The following is a 25,495-nucleotide window of genomic DNA, read 5'->3' as shown; positions in this document are numbered from 1 at the left end:
CCCCCAGACCCCGGCACCCAACTCCTTGTCGCTTCCCCCAACAGCTGGGAACCCACGGGCTGGTGTGAGAGGGCCGGGGCAATGGGGAACAAGTCACCTTCGCCGTGAGAAACGGGGCAGAAACAGGAAGCCGGTCTAAGCTCTCCCGGAGGGGCCGGAGGCGGCGGAGCCCGACCCCGCACCGGCTCTCAGGCTGGTAGGGAGGAGAGGGCCCGCCCCGCCCTCGGCCCCCGCCCCCACTGTTGGGGGAAGGGGCGGGGGCTCGGGAGCGCCGCGGACCGAGCGGGGAGGAGGCAGAGGAGGGGAGGGAGGCGGGGCGGGCAGGCCCGGCCCAGCAGCTGGGCGGCGCGACTCACCTCTGCTCCCGGCCTGTGGACCCAGAGTGGCCAGGATCCCTCGCAGCTCCGACGCGGAGATCCGGACACGCTCCAACCCCTCCGCCATCTTCGCGGCTGCTGCTACAGCTGCAGCTACTCCGCCAGCGCCGCGCGCGCAGCCAGGAAACCACGACGGCCGGGCGGCGCGCGCGCGCGCTCACCCACCTCCCACCCTTTTCCCCGCCCCCTCCCGCTCTCCTCCCCAAACGACGGTGGCCGCACAGGGAGGAAAGGCGCCGAACGCACGCTCGGTCGCTCCAGAGGGAAACAGCCGGGCGGGGCCGACGGGCGCCGCGCGTGCGCAGAGGTGTGGTCAGGAAGGTGAGCTGAGGCTGGAGTTGGAGGCGCGGCGCCGGGGTTGTGAGGTGAGGTCAGGCCCGGCCGAGTCAGGCCGAGCGAGGCGAGCGTTCGCGGCGGTGACTGCTTTTGCTGTCGTGGTGGCCGTCGAGGACACCGGTGCCGGCATGGGGCTCGGAGTCTGCCCGGGCCTTCTCCATTCATCTTAGGCCAGGGTCTCTTCGCCACAGGCCCGGACTGGTGCATCGGGCTTTTACTTTGGGACCTTCAAGATCTTGGAGGGTAGTTACTATTGTGCCCCCACCCCCTCCCTTTTTTTAAAGGTGATGGAACTGAATGTCAGGACCATAGCAAATTACCCAGGATGACACACTGGATAATGACCAGAGACTCAAAAGTCTTTTCCTTTACGGCAATTTATATCCCAAACTTCCTTTTTTTTTTTTTTTTTTTAATACAGTATAGATGGCTCTTGCTGAGGGAAGGGTTGTGTGGAAATAAGTCAGGAGGTGTGATGAGGCGATTCGGGAATTTGCTGTATCACTGAAGTTTTGGAAAAATCACTTGACTTTGCTGGATCTCAGGTTGATTTCTTTTTGTTTTTGTTCTTTTTTCATCTTTAAAATGTAACTGGTACTTCACTGTTTATTCCTGAGCAGGCTGCTTTCCTCCACCTCTTGCTCCTTCCCAGTGGCACACAGCCTACTGGACCTCTATACCATCAAAGAATAGTTACTAATTACTCCTTAAACTGAGTGGGCATAAAAGATGTGAACAGTCTGACAACTTACTCAGTTACTATTAGGTGGCAGGCCCTTCCCCTCCAGAAGGCTAAACAGATGGAAAAAGTCAGTAGACAGCAAAAGAAGAGGAATGACTGGCGTGGACAGAGCAAATGGCATGGCAGGCTTTAAAAACATGAAAGGAATAGGAAAAAATGTTTAAAACTAATTCGTCATCACAGTGAAATTGGACAGAATGTTGGAACAGTTTTTTTTTTAAAGATGAAAAGTGTGAACAGAGCTTCCCTAGGATAAACATGATCGCCAAATTAATGCAACCCTTTCAGTGAACTGCAGGTGAGATATGCCAAAAGTTAAAACCAGCTCAAAAAAATTTACTAGAAGTCAGAGGGGAAATGTAATAGAAAGGTGGCTCAGTGGTAAAGAATCCGCCTGCCAGTGCAGGAGGCACAGGAGATTCAGGTTCAATCCCTGGTCGGGAATATCCCCTGGAGTAGAAAATGGTAACCCACTCCAATATTCTTGCCTGGAAAATTCCATGGACAGGGAGCCTGGTGAGTTACACCCCAGGGGACACAAAGAGTCCGACCGAACACACACACATTGAGAGATGAAGGAGACATGGAGAATGGATCCAGAAAACTAAGAATCAAATATGAGTTCAGAAGAAAATTTACTAATTTGGTAGAAATTTTGAATTTAAAAGTTAATTTCAACTCTCAAATTTAAAGGGTTAATGAAATACCAGGTAAAAATAAATGAAAAGACAGCCATATTTATACCTGTATCACAATAAAAGCTGAGTTTAAAGAATTAAAATATGTGCTAATATATTTAAGATGTATTTTTTTTAAACCAATTGCAGAGCAAGATACAGAGTATGGGTCTGAGAGCAGCAAAACCATTTATTGTAAATATAAGTTTCTATATATATCAAAAAGGATGTGGAAGGATACATACCAGACTTTTTAAGATGGTTATCTTGGGAATTCCCTGGCAGTCCAGTGTTTAGGATTCCTTGCTCTCACTGCCGATAGCCCATGTTCAATCCCTTGTCAGGGAACTAAGATCTCACAAGCCATGTAGTGTGGCCAAATAAATTAATAAATAAGTAATAAGCTACATATTCAATAAAGTTAGAAAATAAAAATAGAAGGAAGAAATAAAGATAAAATCATAAATTAAGGAAAAAGAATAACACTTGGTAAATCAAAGCACTCATTCTTCAGAAATAAAATAGACATTATATAATAGACACATTTCTGGCAAAAATTTTTAAAAATTCAAAAGACATCCTATCAAATGCTTCATAGGAAGTGCAAACTTAACTCATCAGATTTCTGATTTTCCTCCTAAAATGTTCCTTTACCAGCCTTCAGTTCATTTCAGTCGCTCAGTTGTGTCCGACTCTGTGACCCCAGGAATCGCAGCATGCCAGGCCTCCATGTCCATCACCAACTCCCGGAGTTCACTCAGACTCAGCATCCATCGAGTCAGTGATGCCATCAAGCCATCTCATCCTCTGTCGTCCCCTTCTCCTGCCCCCAATCCCTCCCAGCATCAGAGTCTTTTCCAATATCTCCGTAAATTATACCACCATCTAAGTCAAAACCCAGAAGTTATCCTTGATACCTCCCTCTCCCTCAGTAACCCTGTTCAATCCAATATCAAGATACGTCTTTTCTATCTCTGTAGTGGACATGTATGGAGTTCATAACTTCAGTAGTTTCCCTTTCTTTCTCTTAAAAACTGCCCCTTACTCTCAATGATAGTAGTTTGTCTTTTCCTTTTTCTATTTTGTTTTTTCCTTTCTTTTCTCTTTTACTCCTTCCCTTTGCTCCTACAGTTTATTGTGATCCACACAGTCAAAGGCTTTGGCATAGTCAATAAAGCAGAAATAGATGTTTTTCTGGAACTCTCTTGCTTTTTCCATGATCCAGCCGATGTTGGCAATTTGATCTATGGTTCCTCTGCGTTTTCTAAAACCAGCTTGAACACCTGGAAGTTCACGGTTGACGTATTGCTTAAGCCTGGCTGGGAGAATTTTGAGCATTACTTTACTAGCGTGTGAGATGAGTGCACCTGTGCAATAGTTTGAGCATTCTTTGGCATTGCCTTTCTTTGGGATTGGAATGAAAACTGACCTTTTCCAGTCCTGTGGCCACTGCTGAGTTTTCCACATTTGCTGTCATATTGAGTGCAGCACTTTCACAGCATCATCTTTCAGGATTTGAAATAGCTCAACTGGAATTCCATCACCTCCACTAGCTTTGTTCGTAGTGATGCTTTCTAAGGCCCACTTGACTTAACATTCCAGGATGTCTGTCTCTAGGTGAGGGATCACACCATCGTGATTATCTTGGTCGTGAAGATTTTTTTTGTATAGTTCTTCTGTGTATTCTTGCCACCTCTTCTTAATATTTTCTGCTTCTGTTAGGTCCATACCATTTCTGTCCTTTATCGAGCCCATCTTTGCATGAAATGTTCCCTTGGTATCTCTAATTTTCTTGAAGAGATCTCTAGTCTTTCCCATTCTGTTGTTTCCTCCATTTCTTTGCATTGATCGCTGAGGAAGGCTTTCTTATCTCTTCTTGCTCTTCTTCAGAAGTTTGCATTCAGATGCTTATATCTTTCCTTTTCTCCTTTGCTTTTCGCTTCTCTTCTTTTCACAGCTATTTGTAAGGCCTCCCCAGACAGCCATTTTGCTTTTTTGCATTTCTTTTCCATGGGGATGGTCTTGATCCCTGTCTCCTGTACAGTGTCACAAACCTCCATCCATAGTTCATCAGGCACTCTACCTATCAGATCTAGTCCTTTAAATCTATTTCTCACTTCCACTGTATAATCATAAGGGATTTGATTTAGGTCATACCTGAATGGTCTAGTGGTTTTCCCTACTTTCTTCAATTTAAGTCTGAATTTGGAAATAAGGAGTTCATGATCTGAGCCACAGTCAGCTCCTGGTCTTGTTTTTGTTGACTGTATAGAGCTTCTCCATCTTTGGCTGCAAAGAATATAATCAGTCTGATTTCGGTGTTGACCATCTGGTGATGTCCATGTGTAGAGTCTTCTCTTGTGTTGTTGGAAGAGGGTGTTTGTTATGACCAGTGCATTTTCTTGGCAAAACTCTATTAGTCTTTGCCCTACTTCATTCCGTATTCCAAGGCCAAATTTGCCTGTTATTCCAGGTGTTTCTTGACTTTCTACTTTTGCATTCCAGTCCCCTATAATGAAAATGACATCTTTTTTGGGTGTTAGTTCTAAAAGGTCTTATAGGTCTTCATAGAACCGTTCAACTTCAGCTTCTTCAGAGTTACTGGTTGGGGCATAGACTTGGATTACTGTGATATTGAATGGTTTGCCTTGGAAACGAACAGAGATCATTCTGTCGTTTTTGAGATTGCATCCAAGTACTGCATTTCGGACTCTTTTGTTGACCATGATAGCTACTCCATTTCTTCTAAGGGATTCCTGCCCGCAGTAGTAGATGTAATGGTCCTCTGAGTTAAATTCACCCATTCCAGTCCATTGTAGTTCGCTGATTCCTAGAATGTCGACATTCACTCTTGCCGTCTCCTGTTTGACCACTTCAATTTGCCTTGATTCATGGACCTGACATTCCAGGTTCCTATGCAATATTGCTCTTTACAGCATCGGACCTTGCTTCTATCACCAGTCACATCCACAACTGGGTATTGTTTTTGCTTTGGCTCCATCCCTTCATTCTTTCTGGAGTTATTTCTCCACTGATCTCCAGTAGCATATTGGGCACCTACTGACCTGGGGAGTTCCTCTTTCAGTATCCTATCATTTTGCCTTTTCATACTGTTCATGGGGTTCTCAAGGCAAGCATACTGAAGTGGTTTGCCATTCCCTTCTCTAGTGGACCACATTGTGTCAGACCTCTCCACCATGCCTACCTGTCTTGGGTGGCCCCACAGGGCATGGCTTAGTTTCATTGAGTTAGACAAGCCTGTGGTCCTAGTGTGATTAGATTGACTAGTTTTCTATGATTATGGTTTCAGTATGTCTGCCCTCTGATGCCCTCTTGCAACACCTACCATCTTACTTGGGTTTGTCTTACCTTGGACGTGAGGTATCTCTTCACGGCTGCTCCAGCAAAGCGCAGCCGCTGCTCCTTACCTTGGATGAGGAGTATCTCCTCACCGCCACCCCTCCCGACCTTGAACATGGAATAGCTCCTCTAGGCCCTCCGGCGCCCACCCCGAATCTCTGAAAGAGATGGGAATGCCAGACCACCTGACCTGCCTCTTGAGAAACCTATATGCAGGTCAGGAAGCAACAGTTAGAACTGGACATGGAACAACAGACTGGTTCCAAATAGGAAAAGGAGTACGTCAAGGCTGTATATTGTCACCCTGCTTATTTAACTTATATGCAGAGTACATCATGAGAAATGCTGGGCTGAAAGAAGCACAAGCTGGAATCAAGATTGCTGGGAGAAATATCAATAACCTTAGATATGCAGATGACACCACCCTTATGGCAGAAAGTGAAGAGGAACTCAAAAGCCTCTTGATGAAAGTGAAAGTGGAGAGTGAATGTTGGCTTAAAGCTCAGCATTCAGAAAACGAAGATCATGGCATCTGGTCCCATCACTTCATGGGAAATAGATGGGGAAACAGTGGAAACAGTGTCAGACTTTATTTTTCTGGGCTCCAAAATCACTGCAGATGGTGACTGCAGCCATGAAATTAAAAGACTCTTACTCCTTGGAAGAAAACTTATGACCAACCTAGACAGCATATTGAAAAGCAGAGACGTTACTTTGCCAACAAAGGTCCGTTTAGTCAAGGCTATGGTTTTTCCTGTGGTCATGTATGGATGTGAGAGTTGGACTGTGAAGAAAGCTGAGCGCCGAAGAATTGATGCTTTTGAACTGTGGTGTTGGAGAAGACTCTTGAGAGTCCCTTGGACTGCAAGGAGATCAGCCCTGGGATTTCTTTGGAGGGAATGATGCTGAAGCTGAAACTCCAGTACTTTGGCCACCTCATGTGAAGAGTTGACTCATTAGAAAAGACTATGATGCTGGGAGGGATTGGGGGCAAGGCGGAGAAGGGGACGACAGAGGATGAGATGGCTGGATGGCATCACTGACTTGATGGATGTGAGTCTGAGTGAACTCCGGGAGTTGGTGATGGACAGGGAGGCCTGGCATGCTGCGATTCATGGGGTAGCAAAGAGTCGGACACGATGAGCGACTGAGCTGAACTGAACTGAACTTTGCTCCTATTTTTCCCTCAGGTGTACAGATTTCAGGCAGTCATACTGTTTGGTTCACATCATCAACAAGGCCTTTCTTTTTTTTCTTTTTTTCCTACATTCCAGTTCCCATTCGTGTTCCTTCCCTCTTCAGAAGCCACTCTAATGTGTTTGATATATGTCCTTTGAAAATACATGTATCTTTGAATAATATGTAATATTGTTTTGTGTATCTATGTATTTTAAACATACATATTTGATATTGTGTTCTAGAAATCATTGTTTCTTTTTCATGTTTCTGTAAATACTTCTAACTATTGCATGGTGTTGTCTTAAATGATCTCATACTCTTGGCCACTGGTCCTGGGCCAAGATGGGCCAACCAGAGTCCCTACCCAGAATTTTTTTAACTAAAACTAAGAAAAAAAGAAAACCCCCTCCAGTGTGGAAGCCATAAAATGCAAAACGCAGGAGCTGCCAGCAGCCACGTGTCCTGCCATGTGGAACCAGCTGGTCTGCAGTGGAAAGAATGAAGCCGACAGGCAGAAAGCAGCAGAGGTGAGAGACAGAAAGTCCTGGAAAACCTCCAAGTCCCTGGTTCCACTTGTTCCTAATGCTCCATATTCCTGCCCTTTCCATGGTTCAACTTTTCTGGATTCCATGAGCCTATAAAATCTCATCGCCTCCATCTTGTGCCTATGTCAGGTTCAAATTGGGGTTCTGTCACTTGTAACCAAGAAGTCTAATTATAATCTCCAAAATGTGTGTGTATGTGTTTTTAATTGTAAAATACATGTAACATGAAATATACCATCATGACCATTTTTAAGTGTACAGTTCAGTAGTGTTAAGTACATTCACATTGTTGTACAACCAATCTCCAGAACTCTTTTCATCTTGCAAAACTGAAGCTATACCCATCCCCCCATCCCTGAAGCTTCCCATCCCCCTGTCCTCCCCAGAGCCTCTTACAACCACCATTCTATTTTCTGTCTACAAATCTGACTACTGTAGGTACCTCACATACGTGTAACCATATGGGATTTGTCTTTTTCTGATTGACATTTCAGTTAGCATATCCCCAGGTATCATCCATATTATAGCACAAGTCAGAATTTCCTTTTTTAATGCTGAATAATATTTCATTGTGTGTATATACCACATTTTGTTTATCCATTAATCTGTTGGTGAATACTTGGGATGCGTCCACCTTTCGGCCATTGCAAATAATACTGCTATGAACATAGATGTACAGATATGTCTTTGAGACCTTCATTGAATTCTTTTGGGTATATACCCAGAAATAGAATTGCTGAGTCATATGGTAGTTCTGTCTAATTATGGGAGGAACTCCCACAATGTTTTCCACAGCAGCCGCACCATTTTACATTTCTACCAACAGTGCACAAGGACTCCAGTTTTTCTAGATCCTGCCAACACCTGTTATTTTCCCATTTGTTTTTTAATTTTTTAATAGTAGCTATCCTTGTAGGCATAAGGTAGTATCTCATTGTGGTTTTGGCTTGCATTTCTCTAATGATTAAAGATGTTGAGCATCTTTTCATGTGTTTGTTGGCCATTTGTATATCTTTTTTGGAGAAATGTCTATTCAAGTCCTTCACCCATTTTTCAGTTGTTTTTTCCAAAATGTATCTTGAATGATTATTTTTGTCTGCCTCTACTTTCACCATCAAAGCCCCTGTTGTCTTTCATATGGACAACTGTAATATTTCATAACTGGATTCCCTGATTCCAACTCTTATCTCCTCCTTTTCATTCATCACACTGTAATGTAGCAAGTGACTTTTTGTAAATATGAATTCTTTTTTTTTTTATTAAAATTTTTTTTTTAAACTTTACATAATTGTATTAGTTTTGCCAAATATCAATAAATATGAATTCTTACATGTCACCTGCTCACAATTCTCCAGTGACATTTTTTTTGTAAGAGAATAGTGGATTTACAATGTTGTGTTTCTGTGGTACAGCAAAGTGAATCTTTTATACATAAAATATATCCACTCTTCCTTTCTTTTCCCATATAGGTCATTATAGAGTACTGAATCGAGTTCTCTGTGCTATATAAAGTAGGTCCTTATTAGTTACCCAGTTTATATATAGTAGTGTGTATATGTCCATCCCAACTTCCCAGTTTATCCCTCCTCCCTCTTTTTCCTCCCTGGTAATCATAAGTCCAATGGCATTTTATTACTCTTAAAAAAAATTCCATGAGTCATGGTCCCTTATGATCTAGACTCTGCCAACTTCACTTTTCTTATCTCTTTATCACATTTCCCATTGATCACATTTTCAGATACATTGATCCTTTAGTTCTTGGAAAATGCCAAGCTCTTTCCCTCCTTAAAGCTTTCACATATTATTATTCCCTCTACCTGAAACACTTTCCCCACTACTATGCCCATTCATCTTATAGGTCATAATTTAATTTTACTTCTCAAAAAAAAAGCTAATTATTCTCAGAAAAATTAAAATTCACTTCTATATACACTAAAATTGTACATACACTTCTAAAATTCACTTCTGTACTGTACTTCACAGTACAGACCTTCACTGATCTAAAATAAAGCCTTTCAATATACTATCCTATCCTAATACTCCTCCCTAAGTTAACACCTCAGTGTTGGCAAATACATATTTAATTGGATTATTTATTAAGACACCTGACCAATACATTGTAATCTTTATGAGAAGAGGAATAAGTCTACTTTTCTAATACTGTATCCCCAGATCAAACAATATCTGACATATAGAAGGTGCTCAATATTTGTTGAATGAATATGACCGATATGGAAAACTTAGAAATATTAATATGTACAACTTTATACTAATAAATTTTAAATTAAGTGATTTTATAAAAAAAAATTACTGAAATTAATTCAAGAGGCAGTAGCAAATCCATATAAACCAGTAACTATGAAGTCACTGAAAAGTTACCAGAGTTATGTTTATAAGGTAAATGCAAATTATTTGCAGATGGCATGATTGTTTAAACTGTAAAACTATTAGATATAATAAGATAATCTGGTAAAGTATTGAATTACATGATAAAAATTGTTTTCATATACATCATCTAAAGTAAGCAATTTAAAAATCTAAAAAATGCCTTCTCTCAAAAGCAACAGAAGTATGTTGCATTTAGGCATAAATTTAATCAGGTCTAAAAAAGGAGCAAATAAAGTATGATAACTTTACTAAGGAACCTAAAACAAAAGGACTTTACTAAATTAAAAGACATCCATTGTTAATGGATGTGGAGGTTCAACATTTTGAAATGTTAGTTATGACCCCAATTCATTTGTACATTGTACAATGGAATTTCTGGCAACCTTGGTAAAGGATTTCTAAAGTTCTTTTGGAAGAACTGATATATGAGAAAAGCCAAGAAATTTTAGAAATTTTAGAAAGGGAAGAACATAGTAATACTATTAAAGGAATTGGCAGTCTAATCAATGGAACAAAATCCAGAAAAGCCCCAAGCATTAATAGAATTTTGATTTTTTATAAATGTATTATATTTCACAGGAAAATGATTCAGTATAGTGTGTTAAAGATTTACAAAAGAATAAGTGGCCAATATACAGAAAAAATGTTCAGTCACTAGTAATTAAATCTAAACTACTAGACATATTTCAATAAATTGACAGATAAAAATGATAAGGGTAAAGGAAAATAGTCATTCCTCAGAAAGTGACGATGGGGTATAAATTGACATAATCTATAACTCTTCTGATCAGTTTAGCAGTGGGTGTCAAATGCCTTAAGTATGTATGCCTTTTAATGCAAAATGCCACTGGTGGAATCTACTCAAACCATGTATAGAAATAAATATATTGCAACAAGTCTGTTCATTACATCATTATTATAGCAAAAAAAGGAAAATTTAAATGTTCAACAGTTATGTAAAACTATGGTATTTTTGTAAAAAGAAGTACTAGTGATTTAAAAAGTCACATAAGGGCTGGTGTCTCAGTGGTAAAGAATCCATCTGCCAATGCAGGAGACGTGTTTGATCCCCAGTGGGGGAAGATCCCACATGCCATGGAGCAACAATGCCCGTGTGCCACAACTACTGAAACGTGTGTGCCCTAGAGCCTGTGCTCCAAAACAAGAGAAGCCACGGCAATGAGAAGCCTGTATACCTCAACTAGAGAGTAGCCTCTGCTGCTGCTGGTGCTGCTGGTGCTGCTGCTGCTGCGTCGCTTCAGTCCTGTCCGACTCTGTGCGACCCCATAGACGGCAGCCCACCAGGCTCCCCCGTCCCTGGGATTCTCCAGGCAAGAACACTGGAGTGGGTTACCATTGCCTTCTCCAATGCGTGAAAGTGAAAAGGGAAAGTGAAGTCGCTCAGTCGTGCCCGACTCTTAGCGACCCCATGGACTGCAGCCTACCAGGCTCCTCCATCCATGGGATTTTCCAGGCAAGAGTACTGGAGTGGGGTGCCATCGCCTTCTCCGACACACATGTATAGCCTCCCTTGTTATTGACATCCCCCACCAGAGTGGTGTATTTGTTACAGTTGAACCTGCATTGATAGACCATTACCACCAAAGTCCATAGTTTACATTATGGTTCACTCTTGGGGATGTACATTCCATGGGTCTGTTGTGCATTTTCAAAACCTTTTCATTAAACATACGTCTAGGCTTGCTTTGACCCCCTTCTTATTCTTGGGTTACAGAACCATGTGTGATCAGTACTGCATCTCCTTTGCTGATGTTGAAAAAGCTCATATCAACATTCGAGATTTTATTCACCTCACACCAGTACTAACAAGTTCCATTTTGAATCAAATAACAGGACGTAATCTTTTCTTCAAATGTGAACTCTTCCAGAAAACTGGATCTTTTAAGGTAACAATCCTTTTTGATAGTGTCATGTTTCTTTTCAAACCACTTTCACATATAAATGTATATGATCCTCCTGACCACCCAGTGAGGTAGGTAGAATTAATGTCTTTTTATAGCTAAAGAAAGGGTTGTCAAATTTTTCCTTTGCTTAAGTCCTGGTTACTTGGCATCATGGTGTTCCGGAGAGCCACTTTTACACTATCTCAAAATTCCTTATAATTAAGGTGATCACATACAGCTTACTGTCCATATTAGGACATGTTTGGGGATGAAAAGGGGAACTTCTAATGACAGAACAGAGAGCACTGTTGTCAACTTGGACACCTGTGTTGTTCAGTCGTGTCCAGTGCCTTGCGACATGACTTTGCAACATGTGTGATCACGCTGGATGTAGCCAAGTTTACACATTCACTTGCTATGTGTTTATACATTATGAATAAAAAAGGTCTAAACCTAGCTCAGCCCTCATATAACAAAACCTTTTTCTGTAATATATGTCAGGGCCTCTCCTTTGCATAAAAATAGGTTTCTGTGTTTCTTCATTATCAGAATGTTCTGACCATTAGTTGAACTTCATTCATTAGAATGAACTTCAAGATTCATTCAAGTAATAATCTGAAAACTACATTTTGGGACTGTGCTGAGAAGTATTAGTACCTGTTAAGTGGTAGCTTTAGGATATCATGTATTTACCTTTTTTTGGCACCCATTAACTGAGAACTTTTAAACAATACAAAAACTTCTTTATTTCCTTTTGCCCTTTGCTTCTGTCATGGTTTGTTCTTCATTTGTCACACATCAAGCACATATTTTCACTAACTATACCAGGTGTATGTACTGGAGGCCTTGCCCTATAGCCATACTTTCAGGGGAAGACAAAAGAAGGTTGATGACAAGTGTCTTACAGAGATACAGAGAATTCCCTAGCCATCCAGTGGTTAGGACCCTGTGCTTTCCCTGCCAAAGGCCCAGGGTGGATCCCTGGTTGAGGAACTAAGATCCTGCAAGCCATGCAGCACAGTCCAAATAAAAAGATACAAAGATACAAACAAGGAACACGGAAGCCAATGGAGAACCTAATTTTGCCTAGGAGAACAAGAAGGTTGAACCAGGTGATGTTTGATGCAAGTTTTATAGGATGATACTTCTAGCCAGATCAGGGAGAGAAAAAACTACAGGTAGAGGCATCGGCACGTCAAGAAATAGAGGTGTGAGCTAACCTGGCAGGAAACTAGCGGCAACTTAAGATGGCTGTGACACTGGCGTGTTAGGAAGTAACGTATTAGGTATATTAGCAAGGCTGCAGCTTTTCAAGAGTTTGTACTTTTCTTACAGGCAATCAATGAAAAAGGTAACATGTTTTTAAAAGGTAATTTTCATAATCGAGCGGAACTATTAGATGAGAATGATCCTTGAGGCAGGACCAGCTGAGATTCAGAAACTCCCAGTTGAGAAATTAAGCCTCACCGAGCTAGTGGCCAAGATGAACATGAGATATTTAGGAGGTACAACCAATACAATTTACTGGGTGTGCAGTGTTGGGAGAGAAAAATCTAAAGCTGGTGGTTTTTTTTTTTTTTTTTTAAAGAAACATTTAAAACAAGTGGATTAATTCACCATCCCTCTTTTCCAGATTCGTGGTGCCCTTAATGCAATCAGAGGCCTGATTTCTGCCCATCCAGAAGAGAAGCCCAGAGCTGTTGTTACTCACAGCAGCGGAAACCATGGCCAGGCTCTCTCCTTTGCTGCCAGATTGGAAGGTACTTGACTAATTTTTCAGGGTCCTGAGTAGGGTCATCAGAGAGGAGTGGAAAAGTATCCTTAACTTTCAGTGAGATTGGTGATAGCCATGGAAATAAATTTCCTAGCCCGATTACAAATGAACTGAACAGAGATTTCTATCCTAAATTTGTACTAACTAAACGTTGTTTCTCCTTCCCAGGGATTCCTGCTTATGTCATAGTGCCGGAAACAGCTCCCAACTGTAAAAAACTGGCAATACAAGCCTATGGAGCCTCTATAGTATACAGTGAACAGAGCGAAGAGGTAAGGAAGAATGTTCAGCACCACCTTAACAGCGTTCATAGTCATATGAAACCTCCCTACCTCACTGGGCGCAGCTTCCAATCTCCTTTGTTGTTTCCTTTTTAAATGTTGGCACGCCCCTCACTCAGATGATCTAGTTATGGTCTCCTAGTTTAAAACTTCTAACTCCAGTCCTGACCTTTACTCCTCTTAGCCCAGACTTGTATATTCCCAATTGGGTGTCTTAATAGGTATCTCAAACTGCCTAAAACTAAATGCATTTTAACACTGTTCCACCTCCCATCTCCCCCATATCAGTAAATGGCAACTTGTCAGCCCAAAATTCTCCAAAGATTTTCCACCTCACACACAGTGGACACCAAAGTGGTGGTGGTGTTTTTTTTTTTTTTTAAACAAACTTAAGAAATCATACTGTATTTTTTCAATATTTGGCAGAGATGGGTCTCAGTTGTGGCATTCAGGATGTTTGGTCTTCATTATGGCACGTGGGATCTTTAGTTGTGGTATGCAAACTTTTAGTTGCAACATGTGGGATCTAGTCCCCTGACCAGGGATGGAAACCTGGTCCCCTGCACTGGGAGCATGGAGTCTCAGCCACTGGACCACCAGGGAAGTCCCAGGGATGGAAACCTGGTCCCCTGCACTGGGAGCATGGAGTCTCAGCCACTGGACCACCAGGGAAGTCCCAGGGATGGAAACCTGGTCCCCTGCACTGGGAGCATGGAGTCTCAGCCACTGGACCACCAGCGAAGTCCCAGAAACAAAAGCTCTTGCAATCACCTGTGGCCTGGATGAACTGGCCCATTACTTCTTTGCTGATCTCATCTTCCACTTACCGTCCCCTAAACACTCCACACCAACCACACTAACCACACTAACTTAGCAGTTTCTCAAAGCCAAGCACTCCTGTTCTGTGGTCTTTGTACTTGGCTGTTCCTCTCTCCCTGGAATATTCTGTGGAGACACACAGGACTTGTTCATTTTCCTCCAAAGCATGTAGACATACCATGTATTTACTTACATCCCACCCTATTAGAATGTAACTCCACTGAGTGCAGGGGCTATTTTGTTCAGTCATATCCTCAGTGCCAGAACCAAGTCTGAGAAAAGCAGCCAATGAAGTGTTAAATGACTGAACCTAACTTGTTGGGGACTCTATTAAATACAGATAATGTAAGCTAAAGTAATGTCCTCTTTCAGTCCAGAGAAAATATTACAAAGAGAATTGCGGAAGAAACAGAAGGCATTATGGTACATCCCAACCAGGAGCCTGCAGTGATAGCTGGGCAAGGGACAATTGCCATGGAAGTGCTAAACCAGGTAACAGCTTAGTTTAGCTGCCAGTGATGCTGATGTTTGGCCAAGAACCAGTTCTTTCATATGTACATATAAAACTGGTTATTAACACACCTATTTTAATACTTTACATTCTTTTCACTGAAGGTTCCCTTGGTAGACGCACTGGTGGTACCTGTAGGAGGAGGAGGAATGCTTGCTGGAATAGCCATTACAGTGAAGGTGAGAAACAGCTTCTGGAGGACTCCCCACTTCAGGCACAGAAGTTTATTTTGTATTACAGTACATTGTGAATACTTGCTCAGCATTCGCCCCAAACTGCCATTCCTTCTTATCATCCCCTGGCACTTGAGATGGAAGGCTCTGCTATGCATCACTGCCCTCTTCTTAATGAAAACTTTACAGCACAAAAGCCGTTACAATGAGTGGCACCCTCGCAGTCCTTTGAATTCCATCTCACCAACTTACTGTGCAGGTCAGGAGCTACTCCTTTCCCAAGTCACCAGCAGAACCAGCTGTGATCTAGGCAACTGAAGGCCAGAGTGGAAAACAATTTAAATGCTCAAAGGCCTTATTTCCATTACATAGATTAAAAGAAAGGCTCTTGGGCAGAGATGTGTTAACTGTACCATCTGTTTTACTGCAAGCATGTGGGCAAAATGGCTGTGGCTAGTTGTAAGGTATCTAATATTCCTCTTCCTAGGCTCTGAGACCCAGTGTGAAGGTATATGCTGCTGAACCCTTGAATGCAGATGACTGCTACCAGTCCAAACTGAAAGGGGAACTGACCCCCAACCCCTATCCTCCGGAAACCATAGCAGATGGTATCAAATCCAGCATTGGCTTAAACACCTGGCCTATTATAAGAGACCTCGTGGATGATGTCTTCACTGTCACAGAGGATGAAATTAAGGTGAGGCTCCAAGAGGAAAGAAAACAACAAAAGAGTGGAGCAACTTCTTAGGCAAAAACCCTCCTGTTGTAAACGGCAACTAACCCACAAGGGGACTTGACTAGGTGATTTCATAACATGTGAGAGGGTGCTCTAGATGAGTGTCGAGACAGTAAAGCAAGTCAGAATGAAAAAAGCCCTGCCCTTCACTGGCAAACACAAACGTATCACAAACAGGAATACTCAGACTGGGCATACACCCCCATTTGGCCTTTAATCATAGAGGCCAACCAACTAGGCTCTTTCCCCCTTTTCCCGTGTAACTAATTCTTACTTCTATACCGACAGTATGCAACCCAACTGGTGTGGGAGAGGATGAAATTGCTTATTGAACCTACAGCTGGTGTTGGAGTGGCCGTTGTGCTGTCTCAGCATTTTCGAACAGTTCCTGCAGAAGTAAAGAACATCTGTATTGTGCTCAGTGGTGGAAATGTAGACTTAACCTCCCTAACTTGGGTGAAGAAGCAGGATGAAAAGGCAGCTCCTTAGCAATCTGTTTCTGTTTAATATGTGCAAAAGGAAGAAAAGGGACTCAAGTGTCTATCTAGACACTTGGAAATTTTGTCTCCTCGTCATTGTCAAGTTCCTATCTTCCTCTCTAAAACAGCGTTCAAAACCCTACTGGAGAATGTGTATTTCAGTAAGATTTAATGTTTTTGGACTAAGTTGAACTAGAAAAACATCCATACTTAACTGAGACACCTTCTCAAAGCCAAGAAAAGTCTTCTGCACAAAGGAGCAGGAGCCCTTAAGTAGGCTTAAGTAGAAAGCACAAACTGGGCAATCACAACCTACAGGCTCCCATCCCTAGACTGCTCACTAGCAGCAGTGAGACAGAATCCCACTGAATCCATTACTCCATGTCCACTTCAGGCAGTGTTGAAGAAATCTCACTTTTCACCCAGGGGACTGGTTCTGGTACATATGGATCATAAGTCCACTTGGGGAAAACTCTCTTATAAAGATTCATCAGTACTGTGTCCTGAGATTTTAGCTTCCCATCAAAACTGCACTTCATGTGACCATGAGTACCTAGAATGAAAACAGAATGAGTTGGTCATATTAATAGAAAACTTTAAAGCAGTGGTCTCTTAACCCAATGGTCATTTAACAGCACTGGGGAAGTCTACACAAGCTCCCAAATCACACATTCTCTTACCTAAAGGCTCCTTGATGTGGCCCCTGCGGCCCCATTTTGTTCTCAGTTCCACAGGTTTAAACCACAGTACATCCTCTAAGATAAAGAGACACAGAGAAAACCAGGATGAAACACCTATCCATAATGTATAAACCCAACCTTCATCTCACAAAGGCAACTGGATCCCCTCTGTCACACCTACCTCTGTTGAAAAACATGTAACGCACCACTGCCGTCTTAGTAAAAATTTTGAAAGGATGACCACTCAGAACAACTCTCTTGATGACCATCCTGTCTGGATCCACTGACAAGAGATGGCCTGTGGCAATGAGGCTGTGCATTCCTGGGGGGCAAAAGCAGAGCAGCAGGAGGCTTTTGGTCAAAGCCTTCACTTATTGTCCAGTCTATTTAAAGACCTATGAGAGATCTTGGGAAACCCAGTGCGGATATACTCTGTGGCCCTCCTGGGTTCATGGCCAAGATCACTGATATTCCTGCTGGGCCTGTCCTCAGAATCTATCCTAAACAGCAAGCAAGATAAAACCCCACTTGTCATCCTGAAATTGGGATAATTTAAAAAAACATCATTACCTTTTTTGTTACCATTTGACTCCCAAATTTAAATACAGAGACCAGTTAATCTTATTAAGGACCTGCAGGCCTATTCACCTCTGTGAACTCAACTTACCATTGCTGTTCTGTCTGAAAAGCAGCACAGATGCAGGAGGAAAAGTGATCGGGGCATATACTGTCACCACCAGGGCTGTGTCTGCAGTCAGGAACCTCTGAAATTTATGTTTATCCGCTGCCATTAAAAGAATAAAAACCAGAACATATTTTGAGAAACAATAGGTAATCCAGAGGCCTGTGCAAAAGCTGTATCCCTGGAACTCTTTAACTAAAGCAACCAATGTTTCTTTATCCTACTAGTTCTCCAAGCATTTTCTGGCCTCTGTACAACTGAAAAATACAACCCTGTCCTAGCAGTGATTTTTCAAAGCAGGAGGCAGAGTCTTGAAGCTTGAACTGTATTTTGGGGTTTGAAAAAGTTCTCCAGGTGATCCTGATAGTATCACCCTACCTCATTTAAGAATCAGTGCTTTACAGAAAAACACTAATTCAACAGCTCTTAATCTTGAGCAAGGATTGGCAAACATTTTCTATAATCAGAGTAAGTATTTTAGGCTTTGTGGCCATTGAGTCTCTCTTCTCATTACTCAATTCTCACTAAAGCACAAAAACAGATATAGACAATACATTTTTTTAAATTAATACTGAAAGTTATAGGGAAATAAAAGGGCAATATCAATCCCTCATTTAGACCGAATGGTTGGTGAGCAAAGAAATTATCCAGAGCATCCATTAATACTGCCTTTTCTCACCTTCCTCTGGCCAGCGCTGGGGGCTGAGAGTGTGGGTAACGTTCAGAAGCCCCGACATACTGCAAATATCTTCCCACTCTAAAGACTGTAAGAGGACAATCATTTTTTGTCTTAGGAGTATCCCTGGTCATCACTGTCCAAACTCTCATCTAACCTCAAGATCTCAGAAGCCATACACCTCTGCTTTATCCAACTGTGGGCCACCCCCTAGACTTCACCCACTGGGACATCAGATGCCAAGAGTTCCATGACACATCATTACTTGAAAGCTGCTGATCCCTATTCAACACTGACTCTGCAGCAAATACTCATGGCACAGGAGCCTCAGCACCACACAGAGTGTGCATCACTGGGATGCTTCAGACAGGTTCAGACATTTTGAATGGAAACATCATTGGCTCCTAAACCAAAGTTTGAAATGCTGTATTCTGCACACCCCATCCCCATCCTCTCACACTCCCACCCCCTACCGCAAAATCACAGTCCCCTAAAAGACAGTAAGATGAACAAAAACCCACAAACTTCCCTGCTGCTTACCTGCAGTGTGCTGAGAGAATAAAGGTGAGGCTCGGAAGCGCCTGAATCCACAGTGGAAGATCAGCTCCTCTTTAGCTTTCACGGGTTCAGTGTTGCCAGGGTGCCGGCTCACCACCATATTAAGTACTGACATCTGGGGACCAAGTAAAGAAACAGAACTTCATATCAGGAGTAGAACACCCAAAGTAAAAGAAGGCAAACCAAACCAGCAGACTGGGTTTACCGTAAGAGCTGACAATACTAATTTATGTTGTTGTTTAGTCACTAAGTCGTGTCCAACTCTTTTTGTGACTCCATAGACTGTAGCCTGCCAGGCTTCTCTGTCCATGGGATTTTCCAGGCAAGAATCCTGGAGTGGGTTGCCATTTCCTTCTCCAGGGGATCTTCTGGACCCAGGGACTGAACCCGCATTTCCTGCACTGCAGACAGATTCTTTACTGCTGAGCCACCTGGGAAGCCCTATACTAATTTATGGTGTAGTATAAATGATGAAACACAAATCCATCTTTTATCTTCACTAATAACTTGCATTCAAATTGAAAATAAGCTGGCTTTCAGAACTTTCATGTCCCTGCTATACTAGTTGACCTTCCCATGTGTAACATGCAAGAGTTCAACATCTACCACAAAATCAATGCCTACAAGTCACTCACTAACCACACACTGCCAAACCACACTCATTCAAAACCCTTCTTGCTTCAACTGTTACTCACATTGACCAAAGGCCAGAGCTTTCTTACACCCCAACCTACATGACTGCTGGCCACCAAGAGAAAAAAGATCTATACCTTGGCATGAAAGTGAAAGTCACTCAGTCGTGTCCAACTCCTTGTAACCCCATGGACTATACAGTGCAAGGAATTCTCCAGGCCAGAATACTGGAGTATTCCAGTATTCCAGAAGCCTTTCCCTTCTCCAGGGGATCTTCCCAACCCAAGGATTGAACCCAGGTCTCCCACATTGCAGGTGGATTCTTTACCAGCTGAGCCACAAGGGAAGCCCATACCTTGGCAGAAGCCCTCTTTATTTTTATGGATGCCAATCCTTGACTAAAGTCTGATCTGACAAACATACTTAGGTCAGAGAAGTCTCAGAACCATAAAGAGATGACATCACTGAGGTGCATCAGACAGGTTCAGACATGTAGGTAAAACCATCATTGACTTCTCTGTTATCCTCCCCTTACTCCTCATCATAAAGGCAGACTCACATCCCAAGGAGCAAAATGTAAGCCACATAAAATATTAGGCTGTCAGACAAAACTGGTTGGAAAGTGCCATAATTCCCATTTCCCACAAGACACTAACTCACCTTCTGTTCATGAGGTAGTAACGAAAATGCAATCAAGGGTGTGCCTCGCTTGAAGTGCTCAACCACTGAGACAGGGACTTCAGAGACATGAAGTGTGACATACCAGCCAACCTGCCAGGAGAAAGCAGAATACGATCAAGCAGTTACTCTTACGGTCTCAATAATGATGAAGCATTTCTCCAATTATGTTAACAGTCTCCCAAACACTGATAAAGCCAGTGCTCACCCTCCAAGACTGCCTTGCACAGATGCCTCAACCACCCAGATTAAGCTTTCCCAGTTAAAATCTCTGACACCTCTTTGTTCCCAGTGTCACTCTGATCAGTAATTCAGCAGCTTCTCTAAGTCAGCTGTACACAGCATAAAACTCATTAAGGTACTCATGCCAAGAGAATGAATGGGGAGAGGGGACAGACACGACCTTGGCAAATAAGCTAATTATAGGGATGGACAAAGGGAAGCAGATACCTCAGCTCCTTCAACTTCTTTTTCTTCAATCTCTTTAAAGATGCGTCTCCGGGTATTAATAAAGTTCTGAAACTGAAAGATCCGAGCATAATCTCGAGGGAGGTTTTCCTTAGGATCCCACGGAGATGTCCGGAAGCTCTTAAGGCCTCTGTATTTCTGAAATCTAGAATACAGAGGATATTTTAAAGAAATTCACAGTGACATTTATATGGTGCTACTTAACTGTTTCACTCAACTCACTTAAAATGCCTAAGGCTTAAAATGAAAAAAAAAAAAAAAAAAAAAGGAAAAAAATTTTTTAACTTTTAAAAATTAAATAAATAAAATGGCTAAGGCTTTAGCTTAAAGGAACTTACCTTTCAAAATAACCTAATGGCCTATATCAGGACCACCCTCCAAAAGAGCCAGTAACAAGTATTTCAGTACCAAACCCCAGCTTCTTAAAAGTATTAACAATGACTCCCTGCTGCATATCCGGGAGTGGCTCTTTAACCTGACTAGCAGGGTCCTTGATAAAAGCCTTACCCCTTTAACAACCAGCATAAACTCTGGTTTTAGTGAGACTCACCTTTAGACCGGACAAGATCACCTTCATCCCTAACTCTCTTGTTCTCGCTGTTCTACCCAAACTTCCCCAGATCGCCAAATGTTATATACTTTCATTGAGTCTTAGCTCCAAAGGAAGCATTTGCTAATCAATCACAATTGTATTTCTGTAACATTATTAGCCTGTACTACACAGTGTAGAATGTGAATATATATGACTGTTTCCTGTACGTCTGTTCCCTTCCTATGTAAGGTTAGCCTTTGGGAGGAAGAACAATGTGTTTTTTCTTCTTTTATATCACACTGACATAGTTCTGAGCCATGTAAGTTTTAAATAAAAATGTGTTGATTGATTTTGGACTTGTTGACTCACCGAATTCTAGCAGCCACATCACGGGGGGTATCTACTTCATCTGGGAACATCTCTTCCAGTCTTTGTTGTTTATATTTCTCCAGCATTTTTTCCTCAGCCTCTTCATCCACTTTCTCATCATACAGATCATCACGTACAGACTCTCCTATAGTCATAGTTTCACATTCCTCCTCTTCTTCCTCTTCACTACCCTCGTCCTATAGAATGAAGGATCAGTTTCTGAGGAAACCCACATCTTTACACAAAAGGCCACTATGCTGAAATTTACTAGATACACAGTCCAAACCAGTATTAACTCTAATAGAGAATGAGTTATAAAACAGAGACTCAGTCTGGCAACTACAAAGCTATTCCTAAGAAACAGACCACACATACCCCTTAGGGTCAGGAACGCACCTTGCCTTGCACTGGGGGCTATACACAGAGGGTGCCCAAGGGCCCATTTCCTTACCTGAGATTCCTCTTCCATAAAATCCTCGTGTTCTATATCATCGTACTCATCACCTTCCCCACCACTTTCACCATCTTCATCCAGAATCCATTCAGCTTGATAACTGGATGTTCCTTTGGGAACCTTCTTCACTACCTTGGAACTTTGCTTCAGTAAGTCTGTAAAAGCCCACATGAGTGAAGTTACAGACCTCCTCCTCTCCTCTATGACACAGGATATATTGCTACCAATACCAGGAACTCTGGCAGGCACTTACAAGTTTATTTCAGCCGCCTCAGAACTAGCAATACTGACACAGTCAAGCAAGTCTTACAATGAATCGGAAGTTTATTTACCCGTTCATTAGAAAACAGTAAGTAATTCTTAGAGAGAGAACAAAGCTGTGTCCAGTGTTTGCTCAGTGCAAACTACAGCCTTTGGAGGTAAGAGAAGACAGACCTCCAGTACTGCCTCATCTACCTTTTAAGGTCCTCACTGTGAGCAGTTAGACAAAACCCACAATTCTAGGCCAGGTGAATTTCAAGTTTGCCAACACCAACCATGTGCCTCGCTCAGCTCCTCCTCTGTGGGCCAGGTCTGTTCCCCCTCCATTGGATCTGGGATAACCTCTGTTTGCAAAGATTCTTGTCTATCAGGGTCTGCCTTCATTAGAACCTTCAGGTCTTCCTCCATATCAGCTACAGCATCTGCAGCACAAATCTGAAAACCCCAACAGTCGACAGTCAATTAAGTGTTAACCAAAAATCTACTAAATCTAACATAATTAGAAGATCTAGAAGAGCATAGTCCTCAAATAGAATAGAAAGCCAAAACTTGTCAGGATTTTTCAAATAGTTCTATTTCCTAGCATTCTAAATCTATAAGTCTGCTGAGCTCTTGAAGCCTTTCATAATCTGATCCCATGCCTACCTGTTTATTATTCCCAGCCACTGTTATCCTCAGAGTTCAAAAAAAACCCTTTGATCTATCACTTTGCCTAGGCTCATGTTGTCTCTATTTGCTGAGATATTCTTCCATCTCTTTTCAACTCATAAAACACACTCATCCTTCTCAGTACCTGGCACAAGTCAATCTCTTCCGTGAATCTTGCCAGTCTTTTCCTCACTTCCACTGCGGTATGTAGCTCAACCATACTTTCTCAATCTTTATTTCACAGGTGTTTGCCATTTTTCTGACCTAATTAAGTTATCTAAGGAGAGAGACTACATCTGTGTCTATCTATAGACTCAGAGCCAATTGCTATGCACAGCATCTACAAAGCACTGAATAAATATTTGACACATCAACTTATTTGTAGTTGACTATTGCCTTATTTCACCATTACCTCCAGGGACTAGGATATTTGTCCAAGTGTGTAGCCATACCACGTTCTCTGACATTAATTAGTTCTCATCCATCAATGTACAAGACATAGTTTTTAAGAACACCAATCTTACCTCCATTACTGTGCCTGAGTCCTTTGAGGATTTGATCACTCTCGGATTTAAAGGGAAAGGGTCCACAGGGGCATCTATCTGCTTCATCTGGAAATCACCATGTCCAATGATATGCAGCACGCTATTTACATTCAGAGCCTGCCCACGAACATAGCCTGAGATCTTCAAGGTGCCCACCAAGTCACTCTCTTCACTAGGCACAAACTCAGCAGCATGAGCAAACAGATAGGCACGCCGATCTCGAAAGGCAAGATGCCGCTGTTTTTGGTTAGCCAACTGCCTGAGCAGCATCCCTGCCTCCTGCTGAGTATCTAACAGGAGGAGTTTGTCCTCAGGAAAGCGCTTCTCCACTGCTTTACTTAGCTTTTTTCTGGCATCTATTTGTTTCTTCGGCGGGAGGCTAGAAATCCCTTGGACAGCTAACGCTGTAAGCAAAAGAGAAAAGGTTTCATGACTTGTTGCTTCACTAAATGAAAATCCCCCTCTGCAGTTCACAAACAAGCTAATAGTTTAGTTGTGAGCCCAGAGATCACTGGGCAACCCAACAATCAAGTTACCCTAAAGAAATTTCACAATAAAACCAAACTTCATAATCTTCTCCTTTCTCTGGGCAACTGGCAGTCCAGAAATAAAAAGGCACCTGGATATATGACTTGTAAATAATGGACCAAATTAAGGCCACACATACTAGTACAACCCCCCAAAAAATATCAAGCATTAGACGTAGTATCTGGCAAATTAGAGGTGAACAATAAATGCTAACTCACTTCCTTTCTTGGCCTGCAATACTTCCAACTCACTTACTATAGGTGGGAAGGCCCTGAGCAAACAGGCAAGAAAGGCAGTAATCCCCGGTGCTATCCCAGCCTTCTAGTGGATCAAGGAGGAACAGGATGGTATCAGCCACTTTAGCCATGTCTAACACAGTGTGCAGATCCCCTGGAATAAAAGACAAAGTCAGTAGGAAAAGGTGGTTGACATCAGGACATTTTACTTACAAAGTATTACCATTAATGCTCAAAACATAATGATAGGAAATATTGTTGCATACTCTAACCTGGCCTTGCTGATGTGAAAAACCACCGATGTTTCAAGCGGGGGCATAATAGCATAAAGCTATGGGTGCTTCCCCATTCATTCAAGTGTACAGTTCCAGTGTCCCTATCCTGAAGCAGCTGAAAGGCCTCTGGCAGGGAAATCCTGTTGTGCAGGGGCACCACCAGTACCTGATGAGGAGGGCCATCCTTGCTGCCAAGCTGTCTCTTTTCTGCCAAAACCTGAGGAAAGAAAGCATCAGAGAACACCTCAATGTTTCAATACTCTATTCCAGTATTGCATTTCCAACAGTACAGAGGCCCATCCTCAGCCTCCAAACCAGCATCTCTCTTGTTAAAAGGTGTCACGTATGCCAAAGAGGTGGGCAGAAGGTAGGCACAAAGCGAAGAAAGCTATAGCTTGAGTCTGGGCCTGCACACCTGACACGTGCTCTAGAGTTATCTTCCATCTCTGAGCCCTTCCCAGGGTCACATTTTCTAGTTCGAGGCATTACCCGCCTAGAAAGGTTGTGAAGCCACACCAATCCCCTAACCCCCAGTCCTCTCACCGCCTCCTTCTTCTGCTTTCGGAGCTGGCTGGCGCGATGCCTCTGGTCCACCCTGCTGAGATCTTTTCTCACCTTCTTGCTTAGGGTTTTCGGTGCTAGACGGCCTGGAAGGATATCAGACCTTTCTGATTTTGCGCAAAGCACTAGCAGGTCAAGAAAGGGGACCCCTGTCTGCCCTCCTTAGACCCTTTGCGCGGGGTCCAGGCTGGAATCAGGAACTCATTCTGGGCACGAAGAAAAGCAGTTAATATCGATTAAACAGCTCTTCTTCCTCCAACCCTACCTTCTTACCCTTGCCGTCTCGCTGCGCGGACCCTCGACCCCGATGCCGCCCGCCTTTATGCGCTTTATTCTGCTGCTTAAGCGGGCCAGAGCGATGGGCCGCCATGCTGCCGTTCACGTGTACCGAGTCACCACTACTTCCGGGCTGAATAGATCGCTTCCGGTC

The 25,495-nt window shown here is 42.7% G+C and overlaps 3 protein-coding genes and 2 non-coding genes across 15 annotated transcripts in view; 1 reads left to right on the top strand and 4 right to left on the bottom strand.

Annotated features, from left to right (window-relative positions):
* SMG6 (SMG6 nonsense mediated mRNA decay factor) overlaps positions 1-563 on the bottom strand; it is a 201,507-nt gene extending 200,944 nt beyond the window's left edge. For 3 of the 6 annotated variants that reach the window (XM_055576926.1, XM_055576928.1, XM_055576929.1), the window contains exon 1: positions 357-562. In XM_055576926.1, coding sequence (XP_055432901.1) covers positions 357-444 — 88 coding nt within the window. In that variant the 5' untranslated portion in view covers positions 445-562. Of the gene's footprint in view, positions 1-97; positions 279-356 lie in introns of those variants that run through there. The other 3 variants (XM_055576925.1, XM_055576930.1, XM_055576927.1) reach the window with 3 other exon arrangements.
* A 50-nt stretch (positions 564-613) lies between these two features.
* On the top strand, positions 614-16,421 carry SRR (serine racemase). Of its 5 annotated transcripts, XM_055576941.1 has the most exons (9): positions 688-742; positions 1,135-1,258; positions 11,340-11,511; positions 13,142-13,268; positions 13,451-13,554; positions 14,755-14,874; positions 14,998-15,072; positions 15,554-15,763; positions 16,091-16,421. In XM_055576941.1, exons 3-9 carry the CDS (start codon positions 11,344-11,346, stop codon positions 16,289-16,291), a joined length of 1,005 nt encoding a protein of 334 aa, XP_055432916.1. In that variant the 5' UTR covers positions 688-742; positions 1,135-1,258; positions 11,340-11,343; the 3' UTR covers positions 16,292-16,421. The 5 variants fall into 5 exon arrangements, with proteins under 5 accessions (XP_055432921.1, XP_055432918.1, XP_055432917.1 ...); XM_055576943.1 differs by lacking the exon at positions 1,135-1,258 and having other exon boundaries at positions 627-698; XM_055576942.1 differs by lacking the exon at positions 1,135-1,258 and having other exon boundaries at positions 629-742.
* Positions 15,103-25,495, bottom strand: TSR1 (TSR1 ribosome maturation factor). 2 transcript variants are annotated; one of them, XM_055576939.1, is made up of 15 exons: positions 25,339-25,495; positions 25,048-25,151; positions 24,502-24,721; positions 24,249-24,383; positions 23,445-23,869; positions 22,548-22,707; positions 22,009-22,166; positions 21,558-21,754; positions 20,639-20,801; positions 20,171-20,281; positions 18,860-18,992; positions 17,629-17,745; positions 17,143-17,283; positions 16,962-17,036; positions 15,103-16,834 (listed from the first exon to the last, which is right to left on the bottom strand). In XM_055576939.1, the coding sequence occupies exons 1-15, from the start codon at positions 25,433-25,435 to the stop codon at positions 16,656-16,658; spliced, it is 2,415 nt and encodes an 804-aa protein (XP_055432914.1). In that variant the 5' UTR covers positions 25,436-25,495; the 3' UTR covers positions 15,103-16,655. The 2 variants fall into 2 exon arrangements, with proteins under 2 accessions (XP_055432914.1, XP_055432915.1); XM_055576940.1 differs by lacking the exon at positions 25,339-25,495 and having other exon boundaries at positions 24,671-24,721; positions 25,048-25,321.
* Positions 18,634-18,728, bottom strand: LOC129651954 (small nucleolar RNA SNORD91 family). Its single transcript, XR_008714443.1, has one exon. It is a non-coding gene; the product is annotated as a small nucleolar RNA SNORD91 family (small nucleolar RNA).
* On the bottom strand, positions 19,937-20,030 carry LOC129651955 (small nucleolar RNA SNORD91 family). The gene has a single exon (XR_008714444.1). It is a non-coding gene; the product is annotated as a small nucleolar RNA SNORD91 family (small nucleolar RNA).

The sequence above is a fragment of the Bubalus kerabau genome, chromosome 4, assembly GCF_029407905.1.
Source record: "Bubalus kerabau isolate K-KA32 ecotype Philippines breed swamp buffalo chromosome 4, PCC_UOA_SB_1v2, whole genome shotgun sequence".
NCBI classification, from domain to species: Eukaryota; Metazoa; Chordata; class Mammalia; order Artiodactyla; family Bovidae; genus Bubalus; species Bubalus kerabau.
The sequence above is the reverse complement of the archived record's forward strand: the minus strand, read 5'-3'. Positions and strand labels throughout refer to the sequence as shown.